Source organism: Cyprinodon variegatus, unplaced genomic scaffold, assembly GCF_000732505.1.
Source record: "Cyprinodon variegatus isolate N-32 unplaced genomic scaffold, C_variegatus-1.0 Scaffold1088, whole genome shotgun sequence".
NCBI classification, from domain to species: domain Eukaryota; kingdom Metazoa; phylum Chordata; class Actinopteri; order Cyprinodontiformes; family Cyprinodontidae; genus Cyprinodon; species Cyprinodon variegatus.
In genome coordinates, this window is record NW_015151541.1 from 202,035 (window position 1) to 213,927 (window position 11,893).

Genomic DNA, 11,893 nt, shown 5'->3' on the forward strand with positions numbered 1-11,893 from the left:
AAAAGGGACTTTCACAGAGAGCTTAAGAAAGACTTGTAGATATCAGCCATAGTTGTTTGACTAAAAGCAAGAAGAAATTGAACTTGGTTAGGGGATGCCAAAGCTATCATGTCACACTCCTTGCTTGGAGGAAGAACACCTTTGCTTATTACTGTGAAATATGCAAAATCTATGACAAGTTTGGCATTAATACGTGCCACTATGTACAAACCTTCACTATATAAAGACAATCTGTTTAGAAGAATTGGTCAAAACTCATTCCTGAGCAGTTTGGGTGATTAGCCTCTCCATACAGGAGACGTCTGGATGTTGTTATTACCCTAAAAGGCTTTTCCACAAATTGTTGAATATATTTCTATAACCATATTCAATATTTATTTGCTGTTTATTCAAATTTCTACTTCAAATTTCAATTAATTAGCTTTAATTACTTTGAAAGTGTCTATTACCTAGTACAATTATTTTTATTCTTCTGATTAGAACTATTTAAACCAAGGAAATCCCTGAGCCCTTCAATACCTATTTTATCCATTCTGTATCAGCAATGATTCTTTAATATATTAATTTAAGAAATTTCATAAATAATAGATTGCTGTCGGGGTTTTTTTTAATAGAGGGTGTGGCTTCTTGTACTGTTGGGGGTCCGATGTGATGAAGGTGTCAGGTGGCTCCTCATAAGATCTCCGGAGAACCTGGACAGAACTATGGAGTGATGGTAGGAGGTGCACTTTGTGTGTGCATGTGGGGTCATTAGTGGGGCGAGGTCACGGCCTGTTGGGAGCAGATTATAGTCATGAGCTGGATAATGGAGCTGGTGTGTGTGTATTGATCTAACTTAGTCTATGGGGATTCATAATGCGGTCTCTAAATCTGCCTAATGACGAGCTGTATGGGGGAGCCTCTGCGAGTTTGTGTATTTTGGAGACAGTCCTGTAAAACCACACACATACATTCACACACACACACACACACACTCTGAATCAGAGTTTTAGATTTAAAGGATACAAATTAAAACATTATATTTAAGTGAGGCTATATAATTTAATCTTTTCATCAAACTTGCTCTGATTTTAAGCTGTAATCTTGTTCATAGCTTCTTTATTTCATTAATAAAAACATAATCTATTCTGGTTCTTTAGCTAAGGGTGGAATCGATAAAACAATGCAGTTTACCCCAGTTTTCCACTATTTGGTACCAACATTTTCTTTATTTCTTCTTTTGATTCGCAAAGGAAATTGTACTGAACGCATAAAGACTAGATATATTTCAACACAGCTGTTACAAAAACATACCATTCAAGTCAAACATGTTTAAAAACTATTATTTGGCCTCTGTACAATTATACAAGATATTCTAGTGATGTCAAAACATGTATCTTGTTCATTTTCTCTAAAATCAAAGAGGGGGTCAACTGGCCCTGCACTCATTTGCCAACTCCTCACCCTCCTCCTAACATCTACCGAAAATTTTCAATGAGAAATTATTTTTCGAAATTATGAACAGACCTAAGATTGGATGCAAACTATTATATATGACATAGATGTGACAGATACTATTTGTATAGTGAATCTATTTTCAGAGCAGGCCTGCTTTTATTTACTTTCCCAATTACATAGGCTTACAGACCTGCAAATAACTCCTTTCCTTACGAAAGAGCAAAAGATAAAAAGAAAAGGATCAATTTGCTGTATTTCCAAAATGATTCAATTCAGATATTTTATATAGCTCCAATTCACAACACATGTAATCTCAAAGCCCTGTACAATTCAACCAGATCATACATTCAAATTGATATAAAGTTTTCTATCTAAGTTAAACCAGTTGATTGCATCAACTCATTGACTCAAAGCCAATCCCTCACTCAAAGCATGCTTGTAGCAACAGTGGAGAGGAAAAACTCCCTTTTAACAGGAAGAAACCTCCAGCAGAACCAGGCTCGGTGTATGCGGCTATCTGCCGAGGCTGACGGGGGTTCAAGGAGACAGAAGCAGACATAAAGAAAGAATCAGAGATACCGTACAAAAGCCAACTGTCAACCAGCTCCACAGGTAGCCCTGTCCAGGAATTGCAGACGAGCTCTGAGCCAGCTCCCGTGTCAGAGGACAAAGAGGGCACATCCAGCCAATCACTGTCAGAGAAACAGGACTACACTGAAAAACAGGCCAAGCTTGAACATCTATAAACAAACGTGTTGATGGCAGCAGCACAGCTTATATTTCGCTCCAGGATGGTGTCACAGCCAAACAGGAACAGACCACATGAAGCTAACACAGTATAAGAAAAAGCAGAGAGAGCATAACATTAGAGATTGAACTAGCAAATTCTGCAGACTGTGAGGATAAAGATAGAATGAAGCAGAATGATGAAAAATGGGTCCCTCTGTCCTCCAGCAGTCTAAGCCTATAGCAGCATAACTATGGAGATAGCCCAGGACTCGGTCCATCACAGGGTTAGCTCTGGTTATTCTTATGGATTCACCTAAACTAACATTGTTAGCACTCACATTTTTAACAGTGTTCTGGACTTCCTGATACACATGTTGCTCCATGTATGGCTTTACATTATTTTTTGTGGCTTCAGTTATGTTTTTCTTCATACCTTCCATATATGTTTTCAAGTGAGAAGCAGAGGAATGATAACACATTCCCATTTGTCTTGTGATCCAAAACTACTGCTCTGGGAATCAGAATTATATTAATTGCCAAGTAGGTTTGTACTTGCAAGGAATTTGACTTTTTGTTGATTGTGCAGACAAATTATATATATAGTCCTATACAAAATACAGGATCTAGAGTTATATTCAATATCAAACATACAATATACTGCATACAATATATAGTATATAGTATATAGCTATATACTATACACACAGTAGGCTGTGCGTTTATGTAATGCAGGAGGTCTGGAGATGCTACGTTGGTGTAGCTTCTAGGTCCTGAACGGGGGAGGGAGAGAGGCAGTGTCAGTGTCATGGGGGTCCCCAGGCCTTGTTGATAAGGCTGCTAGCAGATGGGAAGAAACTGTTCTTGAGGCGTGAGGTTTTGGTCCTAATGGATGGCAGCGTCCTACCAGAGGGAGGTGTATTAAATAGTTTGTGGCTGGGGTGTGAGGGATCAGCCCCAATCTTTCCTGCACGCCTCAGAGTCCTGGAGGCGTACAGATCCTGGAGAGATGGAAGATTGCAGCCAATCACCTGAGAGGAACTGTAAATCTGTTAATGTTTTGGTTTTTAATTGTGCAGTAGACTGAGAGTTTAATCCACCAAAAAATGTTTTTTTTTGTTGTTTTTTTTATGTAAGCTGAGCTGATGTTTTTGCATTTTGTTCCCGGAATCATTAATAGACAGGCAGCTCTAAAAGAGGTGCTATTGTTGCTCAATAACGGGGAATTTGCGTGCACCTTCTCACTTTCTAGATGTCCATTCAGACATCAGACATGAACGAGACAGCTGACTTTTCTCTGTGATCTAGATACTGTAGAGTTTTCTCAAACTTATCACTGATTGCAGGGATGAAGGTGTTAAATGCAGTGAATTCATGTGTCTATGCAGGGTTCAGCAGCCGGCCCAGGTATGTGAAGGTGTTCATCAACCCAAGCAGCCACAAGAAGGAGGCCGTTCATATCTACAGAGACCATGTGGCTCCCCTTTTCAAGATGGCTGACATCCGCACCGATATCACAGGTCGGCCCTTCCTGCTGTTTATCTCTCCCTCAACAACACATTTAGAAATGACGTTCAGTCATTTATTTACTAGTTTTCAACATCACTATTCTGATCAGAGTTGGTCCAACTGCTACACAAAACTTATTTGTGTATCGATGTAAAAGAAAACAATATGAAATCTCTGTGTGCTCTTAAGTGTCCAGGTCCAAAGGTCAGAGCTAATGGCAGTTTCTGGTCGCTAGGTAACCTGATCCTGAAGGCGGAGCCAAGTCCATCTGTTATGACAGTGGGGCACAACTTCCTTTCCTTTCCCTGTTTTTACCCTCTTCTCCTTCTCTCTCCTTCTTTCATCTTCTCTATAATTCCTCCTCTCCGGCCTTCTCTCCCCTTTTCTCACAGTTTCTCCTCCTTTCCCTTCTCTCAGCAGATGGCACAATATCCGTTGTCCCACTTTTTTCTTTGGCAGCTATCAAGAGCACACTCGTGTTCATCTGACCACACACATGCACGAACACTTTATCTTTGTCCATCTCAATGTCTCTCCATCTGCTTACTTCTCCTTTTTCTCCTTCTGTCTCTCCCTCTGTGTCTTTATTTCTGTTTGTCTCTGCAGTAACCGATAGGAAGGGTCATGCTCTCTCAGTGATGAAGGAATGCAAACTGGATGAATATGATGGGTTAGTGGTTTCTTTGTTGTTTCTCATATCAACAAAAAAAAACAAATTTTTTTTTCAAGGTTATCAATAAATTTGTGTGAAAAACTTAGTGATATTATTTTTATGATATATTATGTTATGTAACTACTATATTAAAATGCAGGAAAATTATTGCATTGTAGAAAAAGTCAGCTCAAAGAACTTGTGAAATAAAAAAATAAATAAATGTGATTTATTTGATATAGATCTATTCAGGCCTGTATTGATTCAGTACCACATCATTGTTTGACCCACCATATTACATTTCACTTCATCTCAAAAAATGGGTCACTCTACGGCTAATGTCTAAAGTTATGACTACTATAAGGTGATTGGAAACAAATGACCTAATTACTGAACTATTATCACTTAAATTACTTTTATCCATGCTATTTTATACTCACTAGACTGTTACAGGTAGTGTTGCGCCGATGCCATTTTTTGGCCCCGATACCAATACCCGATACCTGGCTGTGCAGTATTGGCCGATACCGATACCATAATAATGTAAAATAATTGCCATCATGGCTTTGTCAAGCTGCTGCCTACCTTTGTGAAGCAGGAAAAAAATCTAATACAAAGTGAATCCATTAGAACTTTTTATTGCCTACCAGGAGTGACAATAGTTGAATAAACTTATGGCTCTCAAAATGGTATCGGTGCTCTATTTGTTGGTACTCGCCGATACCGATAACACCATTTTAGGGCAGTATCGGGGCCCCGTCCGATACTGGTATCGGTATCGGTGCAACACTAGTTACAGGGCAGCTGTTTTTCCAGGAAATCTCTAGCAATCATCTGGCAAGAGACAATGTCTATAATAAGGAAACAGAGAAAAATTAAAGGACAAAATAAGCGTGGATATACCACTCACACATATTCTAAATTGCTCAGTTCATCTGATATGCATGTTTTTGGATGTTGTTACTAAATGTGACCATGTGACTAAAAACATACACAATGCGAATGAAATAAAAAGAACGTTAAAGCTTTACAAACAAAGGTACCAGTAGGGATTTAGACCCTGCTAACTCATGCAAAGAAGGCAGTGACAATAACCTAATAACTGTACAGCCTTCAAAAATATATATTTTTTCCAACTGTCTATAAAGACTGAAATTATCTGACACGATTCCTATACCACTGTATAAAATATTGCCTGTTTGATGATTAACAGACAGAATGTTGTATAGGCAGTACTTGTTGCTGCTAAATATATGTAACCACATTTCTATAATCAACAAAAAAACATAGTAATTTTGTTAAAAAAGTGGCGTGGGAAAATTATTCACACCCTTCCGAATAATCACAAGTAAAATCCCCATTGACATTAAATTAATTAAAAGCTTCTTATGTTTGCTGACCTAATTTTTTGCTTGTTTCCACTGTTTGATGATTATCTTTAGAGATGAGTTTTAAAATGGAAACACCTCCCCATCAACACCCCTATTTTATGACTTTGACTGTAGAAAATATCTGAGATGCCAAAGATAAACAAAACTAAAGATACAGATGTGACTCCCTGGCTTTAAAATGTACCGAAGGGAAGCATGTAATCAAACGGAGGTTTACTGTCAGAGGCCGACACTAAAACACACTGACCCAAACTGACCTCTCTCACATGCACGTACCTAAACCTTCACCAGTCTGACAACACAGGTTACAAGTTGCACATGGACCTTGTTGTTCTACCCAAGATGGAGTGAGCTGTAAGAACATAAATTTCATATTGTGGAAGAATCTTATGTTCTTCAAGAAGATAAAAACTTTACCAAACTCTCATCGCTGTATTGGTGTTATGGTGTGTGAGGCGGGATGTGTGTGTGTGTGTGTGTGTAAGCAGCTTTTGTGCTCAGCACTCATAAAGCTTAATGTGCTTAGAGAAGATTAGCTCAGCGTTGCTAAGTTAGCTGCTGAGTGTGTGTGTGTGTGTGTGGGTGGGTGGGTGTGTGTGTGAGGCTACTGGTGAGGATTTGGTTGAAACCTACATTTGCCAATTAGGCTGGCTGTCACCGTGGAGACCGGAGTTTCAGGTAATCCCATGCCCAGGAAGAGGGGGATGGGGGTGGAGCCAGTTTATCTCCTATTTACTGCAAACGTGAACCTTGAAATAAATAAATGACTTTATAGTGTTATTATCATACTATTAAAATTTCCTCTTCAACATCAAATGACTAAGATCCTTTTGGTTTATTTATATAAATTTCTTTAACAGTAAATCTGTGTTTATTTTGGTTGCAATGAAGCTTGTTTTTTTCCCAGAGTGTCTTTACCGTCAAATTAATGTTTGTTTTTCACCAATATGTTGTTCAGCAGATTGATGTCTGCCTGTTTCAAAGTGAGAAATGCTTTTATTGTGAAGGGGAGGATATTCAGAGCTTAATATAAAAATCATACCTGCTATTTTTCCAGGATCATCTCATGCTGTATGTCTCTTGCAAAGACCGATGAGAAATGGCTTCCAGGACGAGTTTAGTGTCGTGTATCTTGTAATGAAATATGCTGACACATTCACAAATATTTGTAAAATGCTTCAGTTTTATTCAGCAATAAAACAATAGTTGAATAATGCAGGTCTTCCCTACTTATGAACCTTTGTCCCTTGCAAAAGTGTTCACATCTCAAACTTTTCCGCATCTATTAATGTAAGAAACACAAACTTTAATATTGTTTATTTGCCATTTTATGTTAAAGAAAAACACAACATAGCACATTACTCCGACAAGACACGAAATGAATCAACAGTTTTCAAAGTCTTTAGAAATAGAACATCTTCATAAAGTAAATACTTTGTCGAAAAAACACCTTATGCTATAATTTCAGCTGCATATATTTTGGGTTATGTCTCTAACGGCTTTGCGAAAACAGAATATGTCTGTGCCTATTAACAGCTTTGTCTCTTTCATAATGGACAGAGACAATCTGCTAATACCAGTTTAAATTAAGCATGGATTTGACTGGGCATTCTTAAACTATTCTTTTTATATTTGATGTGAAACTCCATGTCTTGTTAGGTTTACAGTCGTGATTAGGGGGAGTGGTGGCCTAGTGGTTAGGGCATAGAGCTTGGAATCCTGAGGTTCAAGCCCCACTCCCACAGAGTGCCACTCTGGCTCTCTGAGCAAAGACCCTTAACCCCACCTGCCTGTCCTGAAGGAGCTGTGTTTTCACCTGTCTGTCAGGGTGGTGTGTGTTGGTGGGGACGGATCGGTGGCAGAACTGTGCCACGCTCTGGTTCTCAGAGCTCAGCTAGATGCCAATTCTCCAGAAAAACCAGTGAGAGCAGTGCTGCCACTGGGAATCATTCCTGCTGGTAAAAGCCTTATTTAATCCATACACCATAAAAAAATGACCGAACCCGTAAATCTTTAACTTTTTTTGGTTTCTGCTTCATCAGGTTCTACAGACGTGGTTTCCTGTTCGGTCCATGGGGTCAGAGATCCAGTCACAGCTGCCCTCCACATTGTTTTAGGTACGCTCCTTTTGTTTGATATCTAGCATTAGACTGTACAGGATTCTACCTGATTCAATGTCCTGGACATTAGATGATCTATGGTAAACAGATTCTGCATGTTATAGGTCTATGATCCGTTTCTGTAAAGTGGGGTATAAAGGTTGTGTTGATAGATTTACAGTGGACATATCTGAGTCTGGGTGATGTTAAAGAAGCAGATCAGGTTAGACATTAAGTAGAGCATCAATGGACAGACAATATTTTCAGCTTCAAAACATTTCACACCATTTGATAAAAAAAGATCTGATATGAACGTGTGCGAATGGAGGAATGTTGCCTGCAAAACACAAAAAATATTAATTTATTCATCAGTAATTGAAAGTATTTTCTGATTTGATGTTGCTCTTATGCTATGAAAAAGGAATTGCCCTCTGACTGTTCTAGATGACCAGTGTGAACATCTGTTCTAAGTACATTCTATCTTTTTTACTTCTAAAATATCTGGTCCCTCATTGTGTCTTCAACCTGTAGTGAATCCATAGTTAAATTCAATTCATTCAAAATTTTCCACCCAATCAGAGGCTTATATTGTTCCCAAACTTGGATGTGATTGGCTGTCGTTCCATTAGAGTGGCAAAGGAGAGCAGAGTTTAAAAAAACAACAAACATGCAGACAGATGGTGGTACTGGACTCTGGAGGGAGGGGAGCCGACAGATGTCCGACTGTAGGATCAGTTTCACTAAATCACAGGTTTTCCCTCCTCATTGTGGTCCCGCCCCCCTCGTCCCCCCAAACAAACCCTCTTCACCTCTGTCCGTTTCCTCGCAGGTAAATCTTTCGCCCAATCAGCTTGCAGAGACGCTTGTTGTTGTTTTTGTTTGACAGCTTTTGGCGTGATGGTTCACCATACATAATTAATACTTCTAGCTGGTGTGTGTGTGTTTGTATGTGTGAGACAGAGAGAGGTGGGAGTATTAAGTGACACGAATAGGAGTAAAATCTGTGCAAGAGAGTCAAAATCGGGCGGAAACACTTGGATAGAAATTAAGTAAATTAAAATATCTTCTGTAATCCCACTGATTTATTTTAACTCTCTATTTTTTTCTACATTTTATCAAACTTGTTTTCTTACATTCTGAAATTCTTCACAGAAATCAAAGAAATAATGTAGAGTAGTCCTCTGATAGATTCTCATCAGTTCATAAAGCTCAGTTGTTCCCTCTGCTAACTTCCTCACTGCTGTGAAGACACATTTATTCCTTACGTTAAAAGCTTTCGGTAGATTTATTCATAAAAATAGTTCTGAAATACAGTTTATCACAATTTTCAATGAAATTTCCCACTGATTTCTTGTAGCAGACCGACACAGAGACAGAGAGATATTGTGAAAATAATGGAAAATGGTTTCAAAATATCATAAAAAAATAATGATATCTTAAAAAATAAAAATGATCCTTTAACATTAAAAAGTCTTAAATGTTTCATTTAAAGTGATACAATTGGCACATGACTACATACTAAATAAAACTCCTACTAAAATAGATTGAAGGCTAAAGCATTAGCGAGAACAAAAATGTAAGCATCAAACTAAATCCTCTCCAGAAAGCCCTCACAGAGAGGACCCTCAACTCAACAATGGGTTGAGGATCCTCTCTGTGAGGGCTTTCTGCCTGTGAAGCCTGTGAGTTTCTGTGGAGCAATTTTAATTTTTCTGATACTTAATAAAAATGTATGTTAACTCATAAGTTTGTGTGCAGTGTGTTTTGGTGACGGACTTGCAACATTTTCATTTTGAAGCTATCCTCTCGCTGCAATCTGCATCATGCCGACTGAGACTTTAAACAAGACTGAGTAACTTTAGAAAAGAGATAAATGCATTATATTCCTGAGCTTTTAAAAGTTTGGGGAATTTTGATTTTATGAATCAAAAGAATTTGTTTCCTCTCCTTCATTAATGGAAATACACCACAATTGTGGTGTTGCATTAGAATAAATGTATATAAAAAAATAACAGCAAAATTGAATTTTTTTTTTTTTTTACATATCCCATTGTTTCTACTCTCACAACCCTATATCTACAGAGGTGGGATGAAAATCGAATGAAAATAAATTTAAAAGAGCAATTGTTTTTTCCTGTTCTGTAGATGCTTATGAATATTAGATGAGCCTTTAAAATGAGCTGCTGGTTTGATCTCGGTGACACAGTGACCGTGTCAGCTTTAATCCCACACAACACACAGAGCTCCACTAACACACTGACAAAAAGCCATATGGTGAGGAAATCAGATTCAGCCAGAGAGACAGACAGGCAGTCAGTAGGTCAGACAGGTGAGGAGACTGTGGTGCAGTAGGCTACAGCAGGTATATGGCCAGATGGCACGCCATGTTTGTGTTTGGTACTGACAAATTGTTTACATCCTTCTGGAAGCTGATCGAGCTTTTTTCCTCATAAGGCCCTGGTGATGAATTCAGATTTAATGCAATCTTCTCACTCCTTTAGCTTTAGTCCTCTTTCCTGAGGTATTTGTAAAGAAAAGACAAATTATGTTCTGTGTTAAAGCTTTTTTTTTGGGGGGTCACTTTTTTAGCCCTCAATCTTTTTTTATTAGGAGTTGGGTCACTTCATTCATGATGCCATTGCAGGAAAGATGTGGGACCAGGAGACGTTTTTATTTTAGGGCATTATTAGTTGCTACTGCTGCCTCACAACGCGGTTCCAATAACTGTATTAATTTATGCTTTAAAAATCTGGAATAATCAAAGATGGTATCATTACATACATGTGTCAAATCTTCATAACATTAAACGTTTTTTTTGTTGGTTTTTTTAAACAATATGACTTTTAATATATTAGTGTAAAACCTTCCATGCTGTTTTCAATGTTTTCATTTTAATTTATTATTAAATACAGTCCATCATTGTGAGATTGAATCTCACAATTTCTTGCTGTTTTATGAAGAAAAAACATTGTAATGCAGTGTTTCCGTAAAAGTAAAAAAAAAAAAAAATCCACTGTAATGCAGTGCAACTACAGATTTATTAGTACTTTTTAGTTCAACCAATATGACTATCATTAGCAAGGATTCTCACTATAACGCCAAAGGAGCTGCATAGATTCACTGCTCAGGTGGAATGATCTGTTGACAGAATAACTCTTTGGTCATACACTCACAAATATGACATATTTTGAAAGACTGGTAAGAAAAAAAAAACTGTTTTATCCGACTGCTACAAGAAGACTTCCATGCTGTAAGATAAAACTGAGTTTTTTCTTGTCAGTCTTTCTAAATAGGTCAGACTGGCAAGAAAAAGCTCAGTTTTATCAGACAGACATAAAAAGACTTATGTTTCTGTGCTGGGGGATCAGCAAACCTGCTCGGATCTCGCCTTCATTCCAAACGATAGGGGTAATAAAAAAAACAAAACTAACATTCCAACATTCCCTGAACGCACAACCGCCAGGGGCAAACATGGTGGAGGCAGCAGCATGCTGTGGAACAGAGAAGCTGCAGAAAATTGGGAGGATGAGATATATTGTGTAGGAATGGCTTAATAAAAGTTCAAACCTTAATTATTTGAGTTACATGTGCAAAGCTGGAACAGACACACCTTGTTATGGACGAATTAGAGTTGATCTATCACATTATATCATTATCACATCAAACTTTGTTGTTGTATTGTGTCAACATTTAAAATGCATTTACAAGGTGATACTTCTCTGTTGAAACTCTCAATATGGTTTTAAAGTGGTGTTCATTTAATGGTTTAAAGCCTACTTTAAAATTACCATTGGATAATACAAAGTTTTAAAAAGAAAAGATAAAAGATGGATGTAATGCTAAAACTCCGGGTATCTCCTGTCTGATCACAGGTCACCTGCAGCAGGTAGACATGTGCAGCTTCTCGTCTAACGGCCAGCTGGTGCGTTTCGGATTCTCTGCTATGTTTGGTTTTGGTGGCCGCAGCTTAGCCCGGGCAGAGAAGAAGAGGTGGATGCCATCGTCACGGCGACGAGAGTACGCTTTGGTGAAGACGTTGGCCAGGCTCAGGTAACATTTTATATATATATATATATATA

The 11,893-nt window shown here is 38.1% G+C and overlaps 1 protein-coding gene across 2 annotated transcripts in view; it reads left to right on the forward strand.

The window, feature by feature from the left end:
* The window catches only part of cerkl (ceramide kinase like), a 38,818-nt gene that overhangs the window by 22,208 nt on the left and 4,717 nt on the right, over positions 1-11,893 (forward strand). For both annotated transcript variants that reach the window (XM_015400248.1, XM_015400247.1), the window contains exons 4-8: positions 3,552-3,683; positions 4,279-4,342; positions 7,543-7,673; positions 7,758-7,832; positions 11,687-11,864. In XM_015400248.1, coding sequence (XP_015255734.1) covers positions 3,552-3,683; positions 4,279-4,342; positions 7,543-7,673; positions 7,758-7,832; positions 11,687-11,864 — 580 coding nt within the window. The remainder of the gene's footprint in view (positions 1-3,551; positions 3,684-4,278; positions 4,343-7,542; positions 7,674-7,757; positions 7,833-11,686; positions 11,865-11,893) is intronic.